We start from the raw sequence: 22,501 nt of genomic DNA, 5'->3' as shown, positions 1-22,501 counted from the left end.
GACGTCTCTTGTTGGACAGTCGGACGTCTCTTGTTGGACAGTGTGACGTCTCTTGTTGGACAGTTGGACGTCTCTTGTTGGACAGTTTGACGTCTCTTGTTGGACGTCTCTTGTTGGACAGTTGGACGTCTCTTGTTGGACAGTTGGACGTCTCTTGTTGGACGTCTCTTGTTGGACAGTTGGACGTCTCTTGTTGGACAGTGCGACGTCTCTTGTTGGACAGTTTGACGTCTCTTGTTGGACGTCTCTTGTTGGACAGTTGGACGTCTCTTGTTGGACAGTTGGACGTCTCTTGTCGGACAGTTGGACGTCTCTTGTTGGACAGTCGGACGTCTCTTGTTGGACAGTTGGACGTCTCTTGTTGGACGTCTCTTGTTGGACAGTTGGACGTCTCTTGTTGGACAGTTGGACGTCTCTTGTCGGACAGTGTGACGTCTCTTGTTGGACAGTTGGACGTCTCTTGTTGGACATCTCTTGTTGGACAGTGTGACGTCTCTTGTTGGACAGTGTGACGTCTCTTGTTGGACAGTGTGACGTCTCTTGTTGGACAGTTTGACGTCTCTTGTTGGACAGTTGGACGTCTCTTGTTGGACGTCTCTTGTTGGACAGTTGGACGTCTCTTGTTGGACAGTTGGACGTCTCTTGTTGGACAGTTGGACGTCTCTTGTTGGACGTCTCTTGTTGGACAGTTGGACGTCTCTTGTTGGACAGTTGGACGTCTCTTGTTGGACAGTTGGACGTCTCTTGTTGGACAGTGGGACGTCTCTTGTTGGACGTCTCTTGTTGGACAGTGTGACATCTCTTGTTGGACAGTTTGACGTCTCTTGTTGGACAGTTGGACGTCTCTTGTTGGACAGTGGGACGTCTCTTGTTGGACGTCTCTTGTTGGACAGTGTGACGTCTCTTGTTGGACAGTTGGACGTCTCTTGTCGGACAGTTGGACGTCTCTTGTTGGACAGTTGGACGTCTCTTGTTTGACAGTCGGACGTCTCTTGTCGGACAGTTGGACGTCTCTTGTTGGACAGTTGGACGTCTCTTGTCGGACAGTTGGACGTCTCTTGTTGGACAGTTGGACGTCTCTTGTTGGACAGTGTGACGTCTCTTGTCGGACAGTTGGACGTCTCTTGTTGGACAGTTGGACGTCTCTTGTTGGACGTGTCTTGTTGGACAGTTGGACATCTCTTGTTGGACAGTTGGACGTCTCTTGTTGGACGTCTCTTGTTGGACAGTTGGACGTCTCTTGTTGGACAGTTGGACGCGTCCTTGCTGGTGTCCGTCTCCACAGCGATGAGGTGTCTCTGGTTTCTGAGCACGCTCAGTGTGCTGGTCCTGTCCCTGTGGGAGGAGCCCGGCTGTGAGGCCATGACCCTGAACTCCGTCCGTCTCCATCAGGTGCCAGGAGGACGAGGACGAGTCCACCAGAGGACGAGGAGGAGCTGGGTCTGGAACCAGTTCTTTGTCCTCGAGGAGTTCACCGGAGACGAGCCGCTGTACGTCGGGAAGGTACGAAACCTTAGTGCTGACGACTGTGAAGAGACGATGGTTGTGTCTGATGGTTGTGTCTGATGGTTGTGTCTGGTTGTGTCTGATGGTTGTGTCTGATGGTTGTGTCTGATTGTGTCTGATGGTTGTGTCTGATGGTTGTGTGTGATGGTTGTGTCTGATGGTTGTGTCTGGTTGTGTCTGATGGTTGTCTGATTGTGTCTGATGGTTGTGTCTGATGGTTGTGTCTGATGGTTGTGTGTGATGGTTGTGTCTGATGGTTGTGTGTGATGGTTGTGTCTGATGGTTGTGTCTGATTGTGTCTGATGGTTGTGTCTGATGGTTGTGTCTGATTGTGTCTGATGGTTGTCCTGGTTGTGTCTGATGGTTGTGTCTGGTTGTGTCTGATGGTTGTCTGATTGTGTCTGATGGTTGTGTCTGATGGTTGTGTCTGATGGTTGTGTCTGATTGTGTCTGATGGTTGTGTCTGATGGTTGTACTGGTTGTGTCTGATGGTTGTCCTGGTTGTGTCTGATGGTTGTGTCTGATGGTTGTACTGGTTGTGTCTGATGGTTGTTCTGGTTGTGTCTGATGGTTGTGTCTGGTTGTGTCTGATGGTTGTGTCTGATGGTTGTGTCTGATGGTTGTGTCTGATTGTGTCTGATGGTTGTACTGGTTGTGTCTGATGGTTGTACTGGTTGTGTCTGATGGTTGTGTCTGATGGTTGTTCTGGTTGTGTCTGATGGTTGTACTGGTTGTGTCTGATGGTTGTGTCTGATGGTTGTTCTTGTTGTGTCTGATGGTTGTGTCTGATGGTTGTGTCTGATGGTTGTGTCTGATGGTTGTGTGTGATGGTTGTGTCTGATGGTTGTGTCTGATTGTGTCTGATGGTTGTGTCTGATTGTGTCTGATGGTTGTGTGTGATGGTTGTGTCTGATTGTGTCTGATGGTTGTTCTGATTGTGTCTGATGGTTGTGTCTGATTGTGTCTGATGGTTGTGTCTGAATGTGTCTGATGGTTGTGTCTGGTTGTGTCTGATGGTTGTGTCTGATGGTTGTGTCCGATGATTGTGTCTGATGGTTGTGTCTGATGGTTGTGTCTGATGGTTGTGTCTGATTGTGTCTGATGGTTCCGTCTGGTTGTGTCTGATGGTTGTGTCTGATGGTTGTGTCTGATGGTTGTGTCTGATTGTGTCTGATGGTTGTGTCTGATGGTTGTGTGTGATGGTTGTGTCTGATTGTGTCTGATTGTGTCTGATGGTTGTGTCTGATTGTGTCTGATGGTGTCTGATGGTTGTGTCTGATTGTGTCTGATTGTGTCTGATGGTTGTGTCTGATTGTGTCTGATGGTGTCTGATGGTTGTGTCTGATGGTTGTGTCTGATTGTGTCTGATGGTTGTGTCTGGTTGTGTCTGATTGTGTCTGATTGTGTCTGATGGTTGTGTCTGATTGTGTCTGATTGTGTCTGATGGTTGTGTCTGATTGTGTCTGATGGTTGTGTCTGATTGTGTCTGATGGTTGTGTCTGATTGTGTCTGATTGTGTCTGATGGTTGTGTCTGATTGTGTCTGATTGTGTCTGATGGTTGTGTCCCTGTAGCTCCACTCTGACCTGGATAGAGGTGACGGTCGTGTGCGTTACGTCCTGAATGGCGAAGGAGCCGCGTCCATCTTCACCATCGATGAGAACACAGGAGACATTCACGCCACCAAGAGGCTGGACCGGGAGCTACAGGCGTACTACACCCTGAGGGCGCAGGCTCGAGACCAACGCACCGACCTGCCTCTGGAACCAGAGTCCCAGTTCATCGTCAAAGTCCAGGACATCAACGACAACGAGCCCCGGTTCCTGGACGGCCCGTACACGGCCCGGGTGGCTGAGCGCTCTCCTGTGGGTGAGTCCCAACACAGCGGTCTGAGACCCGGGTCCAGGACTCCGGCTGAGACCGGATCCATGATCTGACACTGAACACTGATCTGTGGGTGGACGTCTGTAATTTATTTATAACTATATATAGATATAAATATATAAATAAACTCTCTTCATGGAGGAAAACAGACAGGAAGTCGGTCCGGACACATTTAAATGTTCAGAAGAGTTGAAAATAAAACAACGAGTGCACAAATACATCAGACAGGCTTTTATTGTGAAGGGTTGACTTCCTCTTTATGAAGTGAAGTAAGTGTGTGTGAGCGGGTTTGTGGCGGTGGACGATCGCAGCAGCTGAGGAAGCCTGTGTCTGACACGTGTGACTGCTCCTCTGCAGGGACGTCGGTGGTGACGGTGGTCGCCACAGACGCTGATGATCCAACCTACGGGAACTCTGCCAGGCTGGTTTACAGCATCCTGCAGGGGCAGCCCTACTTCTCTGTGGAGCCCCAGACAGGTGAGCACACACCTGAACACACCTGAACACACCTGAACACACACCTGAACACACACCTGAGACACACACCTGAACACACCTGAGACACACCTGAGACACACCTGAACACACCTGAGACACACACCTGAACACATCTGAACAAACTCACCTGTCTCACCTGAGTCTCACCTGTCTCACCTGAGTCCCACCTGAGTCTCACCTGTCCCACCTGTCCCACCTGAGTCTCACCTGTCCCACCTGTCTCACCTGAGTCTCACCTGAGTCCTACCTGTCTCACCTGTCCTGCAGGTGTGGTGCGGACGGCTCTACCGGACATGGACCGGGAGCTGCGTGACCGTTACCTGCTGGTGGTCCAGGCCAAAGACATGATGGGTCAGCTGGGCGGTCTGTCAGGAACCACGTCTGTGACGGTGCTGCTGACCGACGTCAACGACAACCCGCCTCGCTTCCCCCGCAGTGAGTCTGAGCGCTCACCTGTAGACGTGACGTCATCACCCCCGTCCCCGCAGACCCCCGTCCCCGCAGACCCCCGTCCCTGCAGACCCTGAACCCTGTCTCCTGTCCCCACAGAGAGCTACCAGTTCAGGGTTCCAGAGTCCGCCCTGGTGCCGGCCGTGGTCGCTAAGATCAAAGCTGTGGATCTGGACGTGGGTCCGAACGCTGAGATGGACTACAGGATCCTGGACGGAGACGGACTGGGAACCTTCAGGGTCACCGCTGATCCAAACACCCAGGAAGGACTGGTCACGCTGCAGAAGGTACGAGCTCAGACCCCGGACATGTTCTGATCCGGGGTCGGTCGGTTTTTACCCCGGCAGACGTGGAATTGGTCCCAGGCTCTTTGGTGAACTGGTCCCAGGCTCTTTGGTGAACTGGTCCCACGGTCTTTGGTGAACTGGTCCCACGCTCTTTGGTGAACTGGTCCCAGACTCTTTGGTGAACTGGTCCCAGGCTCTGTGGTGAACTGGTCCCAGGCTCTTTGGTGAACTGGTCCCAGGCTCTTTGGTGAACTGGTCCCACGGTCTTTGGTGAACTGGTCCCAGACTCTTTGGTGAACTGGTACCAGGCTCTTTGGTGAACTGGTCCCAGGCTCTGTGGTGAACTGGTCCCAGGCTCTTTGGTGAACTGGTCCCAGACTCTTTGGTGAACTGGTCCCAGGCTCTTTGGTGAACTGGTCCCAGGCTCTTTGGTAAACTGGTCCCAGGCTCTTTGGTAAACTGGTCCCAGGCTCTTTGGTAAACTGGTCCCAGGCTCTTTGGTAAACTGGTCCCAGGCTCTTTGGTAAACTGGTCCCACGGTCTTTGGTAAACTGGTCCCACGCTCTTTGGTGAACTGGTCCCAGGCTTTTTGGTGAACTGGTCCCAGGCTCTTTGGTGAACTGGTCCCAGGCTCTTTGGTGAACTGGTCCCAGGCTCTTTGGTAAACTGGTCCCCGGCTCTTTGGTAAACTGGTCCCACGCTCTTTGGTGAACTGGTCCCAGACTCTTTGGTGAACTGGTCCCATGGTCTTTGGTGAACTGGTCCCACGGTCTTTGGTGAACTGGTCCCAGGCTCTTTGGTAAACTGGTCCCAGGCTCTTTGGTGAACTGGTCCCAGGCTCTTTGGTGAACTGGTCCCAGGCTCTTTGGTAAACTGGTCCCAGGCTCTTTGGTAAACTGGTCCCAGGCTCTTTGGTGAACTGGTCCCAGGCTCTTTGGTGAACTGGTCCCAGGCTCTTTGGTAAACTGGTCCCAGGCTCTTTGGTGAACTGGTCCCAGGCTCTTTGGTGAACTGGTCCCAGACTCTTTGGTGAACTGGTCCCAGGCTCTTTGGTGAACTGGTCCCAGGCTCTTTGGTGAACTGGTCCCAGGCTCTTTGGTGAACTGGTCCCAGGCTCTGTGGTGAACTGGTCCCAGGCTCTTTGGTAAACTGGTCCCAGGCTCTTTGGTGAACTGGTCCCAGGCTCTTTGGTGAACTGGTCCCAGGCTCTTTGGTGAACTGGTCCCAGACTCTTTGGTGAACTGGTCCCAGGCTCTTTGGTAAACTGGTCCCAGGCTCTTTGGTAAACTGGTCCCAGGCTCTTTGGTAAACTGGTCCCACGCTCTTTGGTGAACTGGTCCCAGGCTTTTTGGTGAACTGGTCCCAGGCTCTTTGGTGAACTGGTCCCAGGCTCTTTGGTGAACTGGTCCCAGGCTCTTTGGTAAACTGGTCCCCGGCTCTTTGGTAAACTGGTCCCACGCTCTTTGGTGAACTGGTCCCAGACTCTTTGGTGAACTGGTCCCATGGTCTTTGGTGAACTGGTCCCACGGTCTTTGGTGAACTGGTCCCAGGCTCTTTGGTAAACTGGTCCCAGGCTCTTTGGTGAACTGGTCCCAGGCTCTTTGGTGAACTGGTCCCAGGCTCTTTGGTAAACTGGTCCCAGGCTCTTTGGTAAACTGGTCCCAGGCTCTTTGGTGAACTGGTCCCAGGCTCTTTGGTGAACTGGTCCCAGGCTCTTTGGTAAACTGGTCCCAGGCTCTTTGGTGAACTGGTCCCAGGCTCTTTGGTGAACTGGTCCCAGACTCTTTGGTGAACTGGTCCCAGGCTCTTTGGTGAACTGGTCCCAGGCTCTTTGGTGAACTGGTCCCAGGCTCTTTGGTGAACTGGTCCCAGGCTCTGTGGTGAACTGGTCCCAGGCTCTTTGGTAAACTGGTCCCAGGCTCTTTGGTGAACTGGTCCCAGGCTCTTTGGTGAACTGGTCCCAGGCTCTTTGGTGAACTGGTCCCAGACTCTTTGGTGAACTGGTCCCAGGCTCTTTGGTAAACTGGTCCCAGGCTCTTTGGTAAACTGGTCCCAGACTCTTTGGTGAACTGGTCCCAGGCTCTTTGGTAAACTGGTCCCAGGCTCTTTGGTGAACTGGTCCCAGGCTCTTTGGTGAACTGGTCCCAGGCTCTTTGGTAAACTGGTCCCAGACTCTTTGGTGAACTGGTCCAAGGCTCTTTGGTGAACTGGTCCCAGGCTCTTTGGTGAACTGGTCCCAGGCTCTTTGGTGAACTGGTCCCACGCTCTGCATCCGTCTGTCGCTGTGTCCCAGTGTGATGGTTGCGTCCGTCTGTCCCCGTGTGATGGTTGCGTCCGTCTGTCCCAGTGTGATGGTTGCATCCGTCTGTCCCCGTGTGATGGTTGCGTCCGTCTGTCCCAGTGTGATGGTTGCGTCCGTCTGTCCCCGTGGTATGGTTGCGTCCGTCTGTCTCTGTGTCCCAGTGTGATGGTTGCGTCCGTCTGTCCCCGTGTGATGGTTGCATCCGTCCGTCGTTGTATTAAATGTCTCCGTCAGTGAAACATGTCCGGTCCTTTGTCCTCGGGGGTGAAGAACCCTGAGACATGTTTTTAGGATGAGTCATGATGTCAGATCCTGAACTTAGGCCCCGCCCCTCTTCACCTGCAGACTCTGGATTTCGAGACCAAGTCCAGTTTCTCGCTGCGCGTCGAGGCGTCCAACCGTTACGTGGACGCCCGTTTCCTGTCCGTGAGTCCGTTCAGCGACGTGGTGGCGGTCCGTCTGCTGGTGGACGACGTGGACGAGCCTCCGGTCTTCTCCGCGGCGCTAAGTCGGATGGCGATCTCCGAAGCGGCAGCGGTGGGAACTGATATGGGGTCAGTCTCGGCTCACGACCCCGACGCCACGAACAGCCCCGTCAGGTACGAGACATCAACGCCGTGACGGTCATCAGCAGCGTGTGACATCATTACCCGTGTGTCTGCAGGTACTCCATCGACAGGAAGTCCGACCCAGAGCGCCACTTCACCATCGACAGCCGATCAGGTCTGATCTCAACCGCCAGACCTCTGGACCGGGAGCATGCCGCCCTGCACAACATCACCGTCCTCGCCACGGAGAAGCGTAAGTTCTGTGTCCCTGTGGACCCTGAACCCTGAACCCTGAACCCTGAACTCTGTAGACCAGAACCCTGAACCCTGAACCCTGAACCCTGAACCCTGAACCCTGTGGACACCCTGAACCCTGAACCCTGAACCCTGAACCCTGAACCCTGTAGACACCAGGAACACTAATGACACACTGTGTGTGTGTGTGTGTGTGTGTGTGTGTGTGTGTGTGTGTGTGTCTCAGTGGACTGGGCTCAGGTGGGTAAAGCTGTGGTTCTGGTCTCTGTAACGGACGTTAACGATAACGCTCCAGGCTTCGCCCTCGAGTACGAAGCGTTCGTGTGTGAGGACAGCGACCCGGGACAGGTACACATATAAAAGACAGGGTCTGGACCAGAACCTGGACCAGAGCCTGGACCAGAGCCTGGACCAGAGTCTGGACCAGAGTCTGGACCAGAGCCTGGACCAGAGCCTGGACCAGAGTCTGGACCAGAGTCTGGACCAGAGCCTGGACCAGAGCCTGGACCAGAGCCTGGACCAGAGCCTTCACCAGAGTCTGGACCAGAGCCGGGACCAGAGCCTTCACCAGAGTCTGGACCAGAGCCTGGACCAGAGCCAGGACCAGAGCCAGGACCAGAGCCTGGACCAGAGCCTGGACCAGAGCCTGGACCAGAGCCTTCACCAGAGTCTGGACCAGAGTCTGGACCAGAGCCTGGACCAGAACCTGGACCAGAGCCTGGACCAGAGTCTGGACCAGAGCCTGGACCAGAGCCTGGACCAGAGTCTGGACCAGAGTCTGGACCAGAGCCGGGACCAGAGTCTGGACCAGAGCCTGGACCAGAGTCTGGACCAGAGCCTGGACCAGAACCTGGACCAGAGCCTGGACCAGAGTCTGGACCAGAGTCTGGACCAGAGTCTGGACCAGAGTCTGGACCAGAGCCTGGACCAGAGCCTGTGTTGTCTTCTGGCCGTCTCCTCCTGACAGTTTTCTGCACCGTTGGTTGTTGAAGTAATGTTGGTGAGAGAGATCTGTCCTCTGTCCTCTGTCCTCTCTCCTCTGTCCTCTGTCCTCTCTCCTCTGTCCTCTCTCCTCTGTCCTCTGTCCTCTCTCCTCTGTCCTCTGTCCTCTCTCCTCTGTCCTCTCTCTTCTGTCCTCTCTCCTCTGTCCTCTGTCCTCTGTCCTCTGTCCTCTGTCCTCTCTCCTCTGTCCTCTGTCCTCTCTCCTCTCTCCTCTGTCCTCTCTCCTCTGTCCTCTGTCCTCTGTCCTCTGTCCTCTGTCCTCTCTCCTCTGTCCTCTCTCCTCTGTCCTCTCTCCTCTGTCCTCTCTCCTCTCTCCTCTGTCCTCTCTCTTCTGTCCTCTCTCCTCTCTCCTCTGTCCCCCGTCCTCTGTCCTCTCAGACCGTTGAGACTCTGAGCGCCGTGGACCCGGACGAACCAGAGGACGGACATCACTTCCTGTTCTCTCTGAGCGCCGAGGCTGCTGGGAACACGAACTTCACCCTGAGAGACAACAAAGGTGCGTCCTCAAAGACAGGACGGGGGGGGGGGACGGGGTCCTGGTTAGAAAGAGACAAAGAGTCAGCGTCTCGTCCGTCCTTCTGTCCTCAGACAACACGGCGTCCGTCCTGACTCAGCGTGGCGTCCTGCAGCGGGACCAGCTGGTCCACGTCCTGCCCGTGGTGATTTCAGACGGAGGCCGTCCGTCTCTCAGCAGCACCAACACGCTGTCCATCACCGTCTGTGTCTGCGACGCCAAGGGACACCGCCGCTCCTGCAGCCGGGGGGCGCCACTGGGGGTCCGCCTCAGGACCAGCACCGCCGCCGTGGTCCTCGCCGCCATCCTCACACTGCTGGGTGAGATCTGAGACAGGATGTTACTGTGGACCAGGAGAGACTTAGAGACCAGGAGAGACCAGGAGAGACCAGGAGAGACCAGGAGAGACCAGGAGAGACCAGGAGAGACCAGGAGAGACCGGGAGAGAGTTAGAGACCAGGAGAGACCAGGAGAGAGTTAGAGACCAGGAGAGACCAGGAGAGACCAGGAGAGACCAGGAGAGAGTTAGAGACCAGGAGAGACCAGGAGAGACCAGGAGAGACCAGGAGAGAGTTAGAGACCAGGGACCCTGAGGGACCCCAGGACTGAACCCTGAGGGACCCCAGTAGTAAGATGCAGGGTACTACTTCCTGTTTGACTGACCCGGTCCTGTCTCCTCAGGTGTCGTCATAGTAACGGTTGCTGTGAGGCGCAGGAGGAGGACGCCCCTGACGACGGACGACGAGCGAGACATCCGTGAGAACATTGTTCGTTACGATGACGAAGGCGGAGGCGAGGAGGACACCGCGGCCTTCGACATGTTCGCTCTGAGACACCTGAACAGAAAAGACCCCGACGTCCTCCCGCCGGCGCCGCGACTCTTCGCCAAAACGTCAGAGGACAGGACGGAGAAAACCAGACTGTTCCAGGAGTTCATCAGGGACCGACTGCAGGACGCAGACCTGGACCTGACGGCGCCCCCCTACGACTCTCTGCAGACCTACGCCTTCGAGGGCAGCGGGTCGGCCTTCGGGTCCCTCAGCTCGTTAAGCTCGTTAAGCTCGTTGGAGTCCGAGCAGACCTTCGACTTCCTGAGAGAGTGGGGGCCAAGGTTCAGGAAGCTCGCAGACCTCTACGGGCGCCACGAGGGCGGCGGGGTCGCCTCGTAACCACAGACCGTGTAAAAACAGACGCAGCGTCTCCGTCAGGTCAGATCCCTCTTCATCCTGTTTCCCTCTCAGGTGTTTTCCTCCTCTGGTCTTCGCTCACCCTGAGACCTGAGGCGGGTCTGGGGATCAGGTCTCAGGTCTCAGGGCGTTCTGTAAAAACCTTCTGATAAAGAACAAGAACGTTACGTCTTTAGATCGTCTGCAGTCGAGACGCCACAGCAGCAGCTCTGAGCGTTGCTCAGGGGCAGAGGCAGGAGTGTACCCTCTACCCAGCATGCACTTCTGCGTCCGTCAGGAGATCAGGGGCCGTGTGTCCTGGGGTTCCTCAGGGACGCGTCCTCGATCCACTGAGACTCTCAGAGAGCGCGAGGTTACGCCGACGACACGACGCTCTGTATCGTTCATGTCGTTGCTATGGTGATTACGCTGGACTCTTTTCCTGTCGTTGCTACGGTGATTAGCATCGTTTCCTGTCGTTGCTACGGTGATAAGCATGGTTTCCTGTGGTTGCTATGGTGATTACCCTCGGGGCTCTGCTGCTCGACTCTCTGTCTCTGTGCTGAAGTGATTTCTCTGTTTATTCCTGTTATTGTTGTTTGTTTGTTTATTTGTTTGTTTATTTATGTGTTTGATGATAAACGTGAATAAAAACGGATGTTGGAGTTTTTCTTCTTCTTTGGAAATCTGACGAGCGACACGCTTCATTTTATACATTTATACATTTATATAAACATACGTATGTTTATAAACATATATATACATATATATATGTTTATCATTATTGTAAGGAAAGTTATTAAAATAATAATAATAATAATAATAATAATAATAATAGTTTGGTCCTCCCGCCGTTGGGGGCGGTGATGCACTGACATCAGCAGAAGAAGAAGAAGAAGAAGAAGCAGAAGAAGAAGGGAACCGGAAGTCTTTGGCAGAGTTTCCGGTGCGCTGATGCTGACGGACCGTAAACAGATTTACTTTAAACAATAATAAAAATTAATATTTGTATTAAACACAGAAAGAGTTTCATGTCCGTGTGACGGACGCGGACCCGAGTCTTCAGCGCCTTCATCGGGACTCGATCCGTGATGCGGGGCGGTGCGGGTCTGTGCGGGTCCGGGTCCGGACCCCGGTCCCTGCTGCTCGGCCTGGTCCTGCTGGTCTCCGCGGTCCCCCCTCTCTCAGCCTGGGACGCGGATCTGGAGCTGCTGGACCTGGTGGAGGAGATCCCGCAGAACTTCTACCAGTTCCTGTCCCTGGAGCAGGTGCTAACGGCTAATGCTAACTGTCGCCATGGTTACCGCGCTAATGCTAATGCTAATGCAGAGTGCCACGCACACACTGAGTCCAGGTCCCTGAACACAACACAGACTGAGTCCGGGTCCCTGAACACAACACAGACTGAGTCCAGGTCCCTGAACACATCACAGGCTGAGTCCAGGTCCCTGAACACAACACAGACTGAGTCCAGGTCCCTGAACACAGCACAGACTGAGTCCAGGTCCCTGAACACAGCACAGACTGAGTCCAGGTCCCTGACCACAACACAGACTGAGTCCAGGTCCCTGAACACAACACAGACTGAGTCCAGGTCCCTGAACACAGCACAGACAGAGTACGGGTCCCTGACCACAACACAGACTGAGTCCAGGTCCCTGAACACAACACAGACTGAGTCCAGGTCCCTGACCACAGCACAGACTGAGTACGGGTCCCTGACCACAACACAGACTGAGTCCAGGTCCCTGAACACAACACAGACTGAGTCCAGGTCCCTGACCACAACACAGACTGAGTCCAGGTCCCTGAACACAACACAGACTGAGTCCAGGTCCCTGAACACAGCACAGACTGAGTACGGGTCCCTGACCACAACACAGACCGAGTCCCGGTCCCTGAACACAACACAGACTGAGTCCAGGTCCCTGACCACAACACAGACTGAGTCCAGGTCCCTGAACACAACACAGACTGAGCCCAGGTCCATGAACGCCTGTCTCGCTCTCACCTGTCTGTCTCCTCTCTGCCTCTCACCTGTCTGTCTCTCACCTGTCTGTCTCCTCTCTGTCTCTCACCTGTCTCTCTCTCACCTGTCTGTCTCTCACCTGTCTCTCTCTCTCACCTGTCTCTCTCTCTCACCTGTCTCTCTCTCACCTGTCTCTCTCTCTCACCTGTCTCTCTCTCTCACCTGTCTCTCTCTCACCTGTCTCTGTCTCTCACCTCTCTCTCTCTCTCACCTGTCTCTCTCTCACCTGTCTGTCTCTCTCACCTGTCTCTCTCTCACCTGTCTCTCTCTCACCTCTCTCTCTCTCTCACCTGTCTCTCTCTCACCTGTCTGCCTCTCACCTGTCTGTCTCTCACCTGTCTGTCTCTCTCACCTGTCTCTCTCTCTCTCACCTGTCTCTCTCTCACCTGTCTCTGTCTCTCACCTGTCTCTCTCTCACCTGTCTGTCTCTCTCACCTGTCTGTCTCTCACCTGTCTGTCTCTCACCTGTCTGTCTCTCAGGACGCGGCCCCAGCAGAGGTAAAGAAGGCGTATCGACGGCTGTCTCTCACTCTGCATCCAGACAAGAACAAAGACGAAAACGCTGAGACTCAGTTCAGACAGGTGAGAAACACGTCTGTCCCTGGTTCTGTCCCTGGTTCTGTCCATGGTTCTGTCCCTGGTTCTGTCCCTGGTTCAGTCCACGGTTCTGTCCCTGGTTCTGTCTCTGGTTCAGTCCACGGTTCTGTCCAGGGTTCAGTCCACGGTTCTGTCCCTGGTTCTGTCCCTGGTTCTGTCCACAGAGGTTCATTCACTCTGTCCTTTTGTTTTCAGCTCGTGGCCATTTATGAAGTCCTGAAGGACGAGGAGAGACGACGCAAGTGAGTCTCATCGGAAGACCTCTGTAGCTAGTCCCAGACCTCTGCAGGTAGTCCCAGACCTCTGCAGGTAGTCCCAGACCTCTGTAGCTAGTCCCAGTTCCTCTGCAGGTAGTCCCAGTTCCTCTGCAGGTAGTCCCAGACCTCTGTAGCTAGTCCCAGACCTCTGCAGGTAGTCCCAGACCTCTGCAGGTAGTCCCAGACCTCTGTAGCTACTCCCAGTTCCTCTGCAGGTAGTCCCAGTTCCTCTGCAGGTAGTCCCAGTTCCTCTGCAGGTAGTCCCAGTTCCTCTGCAGGTAGTCCCAGACCTCTGCAGGCAGTCCCAGTTCCTCTGCAGGTAGTCCCAGACCTCTGCAGGTAGTCCCAGACCTCTGAAGGTAGTCCCAGTTCCTCTGCAGGTAGTCCCAGACCTCTGAAGGTAGTCCCAGACCTCTGAAGGTAGTCCCAGACCTCTGCAGGTAGCCCCAGTTCCTCTGAAGGTAGTCCCAGACCTCAGCAGGTAGTCCCAGTTCCTCTGCAGGTAGTCCCAGACCTCTGCAGGTAGTCCCAGACCTCTGAAGGTAGTCCCAGTTCCTCTGCAGGTAGTCCCAGACCTCTGAAGGTAGTCCCAGACCTCTGAAGGTAGTCCCAGACCTCTGCAGGTAGCCCCAGTTCCTCTGAAGGTAGTCCCAGACCTCAGCAGGTAGTCCCAGTTCCTCTGCAGGTAGTCCCAGACCTCTGCAGGTAGTCCCAGACCTCTGCAGGTAGTCCCAGTTCCTCTGAAGGTAGTCCCAGACCTCTGCAGGTAGTCCCAGACCTCTGAGAACCCTGTCCCAGACCCGGGACCCTGTGGTGTAACTAAATATCATTTGCGTGTGCAGGTACGATGACATCCTGGTGAACGGGCTTCCTGATTGGCGGCAGCCGGTCTTCTACTACAGACGAGTGAGGAAGATGAGTAACGCTGAGCTGGCCTTCCTCCTCTTCCTCATCCTCACTGTGGGACACTACGCCGTCATCTGGTCCATTTACCTGGAGAAACAACTGGTGAGAACCAATCAGAACACAGCAGGCACTCACGCACCCAATCAGAGCCCTCCTGGTCCCGAGTCCTGACGGTGAACCCTTCCTGTCTCCAGGACGAGCTGCTGAGCAAAAAGAAGAAGGAGAAGAAGAAGAAGCTGAGCCGACCTGCAGAGGACCCCCGGTGTCCGGGTCAGGACCGAGTCCACGACCGGCCTCACTGGCAGGACATCCTCCCCCTGAAGCTCAGCATCTGGCTTTACCTGTCCGTCAAGAACCTGCCCCAGACTGTCCAGGTGAGCCACCTGTCCCTCTGTTTACCTGTCCGTCTGTTTACCTGTCCCTCTGTTTACCTGTCCGTCTGTTTACCTGTCCGTCTGTTTACCTGTCCGTGTGTTTACCTGTCCCTCTGTTTACCTGTCCGTCTGTTTACTTGTCCGTCTGTTTACCTGTCCCTCTGTTTACCTGTCCCTCTGTTTACCTGTCCGTCTGTTTACCTGTCCCTCTGTTTACCTGTCCCTCTGTTTACCTGTCTGTCTGTTTACCTGTCTGTCTGTTTACCTGTCCGTCTGTATACCTGTCCCTCTGTTTACCTGTCCGTCTGTTTACCTGTCCCTCTGTTTACCTGTCCCTCTGTTTACCTGTCTGTCTGTTTACCTGTCCGTCTGTTTACCTGTCCCTCTGTTTACCTGTCCCTCTGTTTACCTGTCCGTCTGTTTACCTGTCCGTCTGTTTACCTGTCCGTCTGTTTACCTGTCCGCCTGTTTACCTGTCCGTCTGTTTACCTGTCCCTCTGTTTACCTGTTCGTCTGTTTACCTGTCTGTCTGTTTACCTGTCCGTCTGTTTACCTGTCCGTCTGTTTACCTGTCTGTCTGTTTACCTGTCCCTCTGTTTACCTGTCCCTCTGTTTACCTGTCCCTCTGTTTACCTGTCCCTCTGTTTATCTGTCCCTCTGTTTACCTGTCCGTCTGTTTACCTGTCCCTCTGTTTACCTGTCCGTCTGTTTACTTGTCCGTCTGTTTACCTGTCCCTCTGTTTACCTGTCCGTCTGTTTACTTGTCCGTCTGTTTACCTGTCCGTCTGTTTACTTGTCCGTCTGTTTACCTGTCCGTCTGTTTACTTGTCCGTCTGTTTACCTGTCCCTCTGTTTACCTGTCCGTCTGTTTACCTGTCCCTCTGTTTATCTGTCCCTCTGTTTACCTGTCCGTCTGTTTACTTGTCCGTCTGTTTACCTGTCCGTCTGTTTACCTGTCCGTCTGTTTACCTGTCCGTCTGTTTACCTGTCCGCCTGTTTACCTGTCCGTGTGTTTACCTGTCCCTCGTTTACCTGTCCGTCTGTATACCTGTCCCTCTGTTTACCTGTCCGTCTGTTTACCTGTCCCTCTGTTTACCTGTCCGTCTGTTTACCTGTCCCTCTGTTTACTTGTCCGTCTGTTTACCTGTCCCTCGTTTACCTGTCCCTCTGTATTTGTCTGTGTGTTTACCTGTCCGTCTGTTTACCTGTCCGTCTGTTTACCTGTCCGTGTGTTTACCTGTCCCTCTGTATTTGTCTGTGTGTTTACCTGTCCGTGTGTTTACCTGTATGTCTGTTTACCTGTCCCTCTGTTTACCTGTCCGTCTGTTTACCTGTCCGTCTGTTTACCTGTCCCTCTGTTTACCTGTCCGTCTGTTTACCTGTCCCTCTGTTTACCTGTCCGTGTGTTTACCTGTCCGTGTGTTTACCTGTCCGTCTGTTTACCTGTCTGTCTGTTTACCTGTCCCTCTGTTTACCTGTCCGTGTCTTTACCTGTCTGTCTGTTTACCTGTCCGTCTGTTTACCTGTCCCTCTGTTTACCTGTCCGTCTGTTTACCTGTCCCTCTGTTTACCTGTCCCTCTGTTTACCTGTCCCTCTGTTTACCTGTCCGTCAAGAACCTGCCCCAGACTGTCCTGGCCTCTTTTCTCTGGTCCCTGGTCTCCTAGCGTCCCTGGTCTCTGACTGCCCCCTGGTCTCCTAGCGTCCCTGGTCTCTGTGTTCTCTGTCCCCTGGTCTCTGACTGTCCCTGGTCTCTGACTGTCCCCTGGTCCCCTAGCGTCCCTGGTCTCTGACTGTCCCCTGGTCCCCTAGCGTCCCTGGTCTCTGACTGCCCCCTGGTCCCCTAGCGTCCCTGGTCTCTGACTGTCCCTGGTCTCTGACTGCCCCCTGGTCCCCTAGCGTCCCTGGTCTCTGACTGTCCCTGGTCTCTGACTGCCCCCTGGTCCGTGTGTTTCAGGAGGTGAAGCAGTACTATGAAGACTACCAGCTCCTGAAACAGCAGCAGAGAGAAGAAGCTGAAGCTCAACAGGAAGTCGTTCCCAGTAAACACTTTTAATTTTCTTTTTAACTTCCTGTCTGTCCTTTAACTTCCTGTCTGTCCTTCTTTAACTTCCTGTCTGTCCTTTAACTTCCTGTCTGTCCTTTAACTTCCTGTCTGTCCTTCTTTAACTTCCTGTCTGACCTCGGTCCTTTTGAACTTCCTGTCTGACGTCTGTCCTTCTTTAACTTCCTGTCTCTCCTTTAACTTCCTGTCTGGCCTTCTTTAACTTCCTGTCTGACCTCGGTCCTTTTGAACTTCCTGTCTGACGTCTGTCCTTCTTTAACTTCCTGTCTCTCCTTTAACTTCCTGTCTGGCCTTCTTTAACTTCCTGTCTGACCTCGGTCCTTTTGAACTTCCTGTCTGACCTCTGTCCTTCTTTAACTTCCTGTCTGACCTCGGTCCTTTTGAACTTCCTGTCTGACGTCTGTCCTTTGACCGTGTCCGTTCAGGAGAGAAGAGGCCGAAGGTGAAGAAACCAAAGGTGGAGTTTCCCGTTTACGAGCTGTCCTCAGAGCCCCTGAACTGCCACAGCTACGACCAGACCACGTCCATCGAGGACATCGAGGACCAGATGGACGACTGGCTGCAGGACGGCAGAGCTGCAAGGAAGAAGGTGGGATTCAGGACGAGCTCTTCCTCTGTCCGTCCTCCTGTGAGACTAAAGACAGGACAGTGATCGTCCCACATGTCTCTGTCCTCAGGCTGAAGTGTGTCTCTGTGTGTCTGTCCTCAGACTGAAGTGTGTCTCTGTCCTCAGGCTGCAGACTGAAGTGTGTCTCTGTCCTCAGGCTGAAGTGTGTCTCTGTGTCTCTGTCCTCAGACTGAAGTGTGTCTCTGTGTCTCTGTCCTCAGACTGAAGTGTGTGTCTGTCCTCAGGCTGAAGTGTGTCTCCGTGTCTCTGTCCTCAGGCTGAAGTGTGTCTCTGTCCTCAGACTGAAGTGTGTCTCTGTGTCTCTGTCCTCAGGCTGAAGTGTGTCTCTGTGTCTCTGTCCTCAGACTGAAGTGTGTCTCTGTGTCTCTGTCCTCAGACTGAAGTGTGTCTCTGTGTCTCTGTCCTCAGACTGAAGTGTGTCTCTGTGTCTCTGTCCTCAGGCTGAAGTGTGTCTCTGTGTCTCTGTCCTCAGACTGCAGGCTGAAGTGTGTCTCTGTCCTCAGACTGAAGTGTGTCTCTGTGTCTCTGTCCTCAGGCTGAAGTGTGTCTCTGTGTCTCTGTCCTCAGACTGAAGTGTGTCTCTGTGTGTCTGTCCTCAGGCTGAAGTGTGTCTCTGTGTGTCTGTCCTCAGGCTGAAGTGTGTCTCTGTGTCTCTGTCCTCAGACTGAAGTGTGTCTCTGTGTCTCTGTCCTCAGACTGAAGTGTGTCTCTGTGTCTCTGTCCTCAGACTGAAGTGTGTCTCTGTGTCTCTGTCCTCAGACTGAAGTGTGTCTCTGTCCTCAGACTGAAGTGTGTCTCTGTGTCTCTGTCCTCAGACTGAAGTGTGTCTCTGTGTGTCTGTCCTCAGACTGAAGTGTGTCTCTGTGTCTCTGTCCTCAGACTGAAGTGTGTCTCTGTGTGTCTGTCCTCAGACTGAAGTGTGTCTCTGTGTCTCTGTCCTCAGACTGAAGTGTGTCTCTGTGTCTCTGTCCTCAGACTGAAGTGTGTCTCTGTGTCTCTGTCCTCAGACTGAAGTGTGTCTCTGTCCTCAGACTGAAGTGTGTCTCTGTGTCTCTGTCCTCAGACTGAAGTGTGTCTCTGTGTCTCTGTCCTCAGACTGAAGTGTGTCTCTGTGTCTCTGTCCTCAGACTGAAGTGTGTCTCTGTGTCTCTGTCCTCAGACTGAAGTGTGTCTCTGTCCTCAGACTGAAGTGTGTCTCTGTGTGTCTGTCCTCAGACTGAAGTGTGTCTCTGTCCTCAGGCTGAAGTGTGTCTCTGTGTCTCTGTCCTCAGGCTGAAGTGTGTCTCTGTGTCTCTGTCCTCAGACTGAAGTGTGTCTCTGTCCTCAGACTGAAGTGTGTCTCTGTGTGTCTGTCCTCAGACTGAAGTGTGTCTCTGTGTCTCTGTCCTCAGACTGAAGTGTGTCTCTGTCCTCAGACTGAAGTGTGTCTCTGTCCTCAGGCTGAAGTGTGTCTCTGTGTCTCTGTCCTCAGACTGAAGTGTGTCTCTGTGTCTCTGTCCTCAGGCTGAAGTGTGTCTGTCCTCAGGCTGAAGTGTGTCTCTGTGTCTCTGTCCTCAGGCTGAAGTGTGTCTGTCCTCAGACTGAAGTGTGTCTCTGTCCTCAGGCTGAAGTGTGTCTCTGTGTCTCTGTCCTCAGACTGAAGTGTGTCTCTGTGTCTCTGTCCTCAGACTGAAGTGTGTCTCTGTGTCTCTGTCCTCAGGCTGAAGTGTGTCTGTCCTCAGGCTGCAGACTGAAGTGTGTCTCTGTCCTCAGACTGAAGTGTGTCTCTGTGTCTCTGTCCTCAGACTGAAGTGTGTCTCTGTGTGTCTGTCCTCAGGCTGCAGACTGGACGCAGGACGAGCAGAGCCTCCTCAGCAGGTTGATGGTTAAATTCCCTGGAGGAACTCCGGGTCGCTGGGACAAGATCGCTCATGAAGTGGGACGGTCGGTGACGGATGTAAGACACAACCGTCCCCTAAGAGCCGCCTGTTCTGACCTCTGTCCTGGTTCATGTCCTCTGTCCTAGTTCATGTCCTCTGTCCTAGTTCATGTCCTCTGTCCTGGTTCATGTCCTCTGCCCTGGTTCCTGTCCTCTGTCCTGGTTCCTGTCCTCTGTCCTGGTTCATGTCCTCTGTCCTGGTTCATGTCCTCTGTCCTGGTTCATGTCCTCTGTCCTGGTTCATGTCCTCTGTCCTGGTTCATGACCTCTGTCCTCTGTCCTGGTTCATGTCCTCTGTCCTGGTTCCTGTCCTCTGTCCTGGTTCCTGTCCTCTGTCCTAGTTCATGTCCTCTGTCCTAGTTCATGTCCTCTGTCTTCTGTCCTAGTTCATGTCCTCTGTCCTAGTTCATGTCCTCTGTCCTAGTTCATGTCCTCTGTCCTGGTTCCTGTCCTCTGTCCTGGTTCATGTCCTCTGTCCTGGTTCATGTCCTCTGTCCTGGTTCATGTCCTCTGTCCTGGTTCCTGACCTCTGTCCCGGTTCCTGACCTCTGTCCTGGTTCATGTCCTCTGTCCTGGTTCCTGTCCTCTGTCCTGGTTCCTGTCCTCTGTCCTGGTTCATGTCCTCTGTCCTGGTTCATGTCCTCTGTCCTGGTTCCTGACCTCTGTCCTGGTTCATGTCCTCTGTCCTGGTTCATGTCCTCTGTCCTGGTTCCTGTCCTCTGTCGTGGTTCCTGACCTCTGTCCCTCTGTTGTCTCCACAGGTGACGTCTAAGGTCAAACAGGTGAAGGACAGCGTGAGCCCGTCCTCAGGTAAACGTGTCCCCTGTCCTTGTGTCCCTGGTCCTTGTGTCCCCGGCAGGTTCTCCTGTGGTTCTGCCTTCAGGTGACGTTGGTGTTTGTGTTTCAGGTCTGGTGAAGCTGTCGGATCTGAAGGGAGCTCCCCTTCCTGTGAGGTCACTTCCTGTGACGCAGAGAGGGGGCGGAGCCTGTGAGGAGGAGCAGGAGGAGGACGAGGTGGAGGAGGACGCAGGTCCGACGGTCAGGAGGAGGAACAGGAAGTCCACAGGACCAGAAGGGGGAGATGTCAAAGTCAGAGGTCGGCGGCAGAGAGACTTCGATCCAACGGCGGCGGCGGCGGTGGAGGAAGAGGAGGAGGGGGCGGAGCCTCAGGAGGACAAGGACAAGGCGGACCCGAGCGTCTGGACTCAGAACCAACAGAAACTGCTGGAACTCGCTCTCCAACAGTTCCCCAGAGGAACGGCAGAGCGCTGGGACCGCATCGCCAAGGTGGTCCCCGGGAAGACCAAGGTTAGGACTGAACCCGCCCGGGGTACATCTGAAGTGCAGGTCATCTCCATGGCAACCGTTGATTGGGCAGGTGTGACAGCCCCCCCCTCTTTCTCAGGGCGCCCTCCCACTGTGCGTGCGTCCCGTGCCCCGTGCTTTAGGGTCCTTGTCCCCCCCTCCAGGCCCGTTTGTACTCACACTACCTGGGCCTCGGAGAATGCTTCTTGCTGCCTATACGTCATCACGCCGTAACACGTCACACGCATTGATGACGTCATGGCGATGCGTGGCTTTGTTTCCAGATCTTTCCGTAGACCTCGGAGTTTTTGTGCGTCTTGTCGACTGTTTTTGAATCTTTTCATCGACCAAATCTGCAGTAAACACTCCACCTCCGCATCACACCAACGTGAACCTTTCACCGCCATTGTTTGAAATGTCCGCGCATGGTCCCTCCTTCTTTTTTCTACGTCCCAACAGGCGCACAGGAAATGACCTCAGAACCGCCGTAGGCCTCGTGCTCGTACACGTGCGCACGCTCGTGCTCGTGCACGTGCAAACGTGCTTTACTAAAGCCCACCTCTCCCAAACGGGCCGTGGACGGCAAGTGTGCCGCTCCTAGACGTGGTACGGTTGCACTCACACTGGTCAAAGGAACCAGACTTTAGCCGTGACACGTGCTGGGGCACGGCACGGAGGCACAGTGGGAGGGGGCACGGGACGGAGGCACAGTGGGAGGGGTCACGGGACGGGGGCACAGTGGGAGGGGGCACGGGACGGGGGCACAGTGGGAGGGGGCACGGGACGGGGGCACAGTGGGAGGGGGCACGGGACAGAGGCACAGTGGGAGGGGGGCGGTGTTTAATGTTTTGCAAACATTAAACTTTTACATTTCCTGCAGAAATCGTGTGGAAATGCTTTAAAGACAAAATGTATTTTCCAGTTCATATTTCATATCTAATGTGTGTGTGTGTCTGTGTGTGTGTGTGTGTGTGTGTGTGTGTGTGTGTGACGTGACTCTGTGTGTGTGTGTGTGTGTGTGTGTGTGTGTGTGACGTGACTCTGTGTGTGTGTGTGTGTGTGTGTGTTTCAGGAGGAGTGTATGATCCGGTATAAGATGTTGGCCGAGCTCGTCCAGAAGAAGAAACAGGCCAAGAGCTGATGACTCCGCCCTCTGTGACATCATCAGCAGCTGTCACTGTCTGCCTCCTGATTGGACAGAAGTCTGAGTTTGTTTTTAAAAATGTGGCGTTTGAACCCACGTGACCTCTGACCTCTGACCTCACAGCTTCATGTGCCTTAGCTCTGTCCAGCTGTCAATCAACCAATAAAGTATTTATTATCTGTGTGTGTGTGTGTGTGTGTGTGTGTGCGCGCGTGTGTGTGTGTGTGACCCGTCCCCTCATGGTGGTTCAGGTCTGAGTCCCTGTGAACCTGAGGGCTGTGGTCTGGACCCGTCCCCTCATGGTGGTTCAGGTCTGAGTCCCTGTGACCCTGAGGGCTGTGGTCTGGACCCGTCCCCTCATGGTGGTTCAGGTCTGAGTCCCTGTGACCCTGAGGGCTGTGGTCTGGACCCGTCCCCTCATGGTGGTTCAGGTCTGAGTCCCTGTGACCCTGAGGGCTGTGGTCTGGACCCGTCCCCTCATGGTGGTTCAGGTCTGAGTCCCTGTGAACCTGAGGGCTGTGGTCTGGACCCGTCCCCTCATGGTGGTTCAGGTCTGAGTCCCTGTGACCCTGAGGGCTGTGGTCTGGACCCGTCCCCTCATGGTGGTTCAGGTCTGAGTCCCTGTGACCCTGAGGGCTGTGGTCTGGACCCGTCCCCTCATGGTGGTTCAGGTCTGAGTCCCTGTGACCCTGAGGGCTGTGGTCTGGACCCGTCCCCTCATGGTGGTTCAGGTCTGAGTCCCTGTGACCCTGAGGGCTGTGGTCTGGACCCGTCCCCTCATGGTGGTTCAGGTCTGAGTCCCTGTGAACCTGAGGGCTGTGGTCTGGACCCGTCCCCTCATGGTGGTTCAGGTCTGAGTCCCTGTGAC

The 22,501-nt window shown here is 54.3% G+C and overlaps 2 protein-coding genes across 2 annotated transcripts; both read left to right on the top strand.

Annotated features, from left to right (window-relative positions):
* Positions 1-1,287: 1,287 nt before the first annotated feature.
* Positions 1,288-10,414, top strand: LOC310957810 (cadherin-7-like; the record flags this gene model as incomplete). Its single annotated transcript, XM_083928543.1, has 11 exons — positions 1,288-1,503; positions 3,080-3,374; positions 3,747-3,866; positions 4,155-4,322; positions 4,437-4,624; positions 7,272-7,525; positions 7,591-7,727; positions 7,956-8,077; positions 9,110-9,227; positions 9,320-9,565; positions 9,927-10,414. The coding sequence occupies 11 exons, from the start codon at positions 1,288-1,290 to the stop codon at positions 10,412-10,414; spliced, it is 2,352 nt and encodes a 783-aa protein (XP_083784669.1).
* A 942-nt stretch (positions 10,415-11,356) lies between these two features.
* Positions 11,357-21,814, top strand: dnajc1 (DnaJ (Hsp40) homolog, subfamily C, member 1). Its single transcript, XM_083928416.1, has 11 exons — positions 11,357-11,679; positions 12,921-13,022; positions 13,233-13,279; positions 14,137-14,302; positions 14,395-14,574; positions 16,531-16,615; positions 17,064-17,227; positions 19,083-19,202; positions 19,946-19,994; positions 20,092-20,492; positions 21,562-21,814. Exons 1-11 carry the CDS (start codon positions 11,503-11,505, stop codon positions 21,628-21,630), a joined length of 1,560 nt encoding a protein of 519 aa, XP_083784542.1. The 5' UTR covers positions 11,357-11,502; the 3' UTR covers positions 21,631-21,814.
* The last annotated feature ends 687 nt before the right edge of the window (positions 21,815-22,501 follow it).

This window comes from Echiichthys vipera (genome assembly GCF_963691815.1).
Source record: "Echiichthys vipera genome assembly, chromosome: 15".
Classification (NCBI taxonomy): domain Eukaryota; kingdom Metazoa; phylum Chordata; class Actinopteri; order Perciformes; family Trachinidae; genus Echiichthys; species Echiichthys vipera.
Note: the sequence above shows the minus strand (reverse complement) of the source record. Positions and strands in the feature narration are given on the sequence as shown.

Bases quoted from the DNA above. Each gene is read 5' to 3' on its own strand.
- dnajc1 (XM_083928416.1), top strand. From the start codon at position 11,503: ATGCGGGGCGGTGCGGGTCTGTGCGGGTCCGGGTCCGGACCCCGGTCC. The intron at 13,023-13,232 runs GTGAGAAACACG...TTTTGTTTTCAG, and splicing joins CTGAGACTCAGTTCAGACAG to CTCGTGGCCATTTATGAAGT. The intron at 13,280-14,136 runs GTGAGTCTCATC...TTGCGTGTGCAG, and splicing joins GACGAGGAGAGACGACGCAA to GTACGATGACATCCTGGTGA.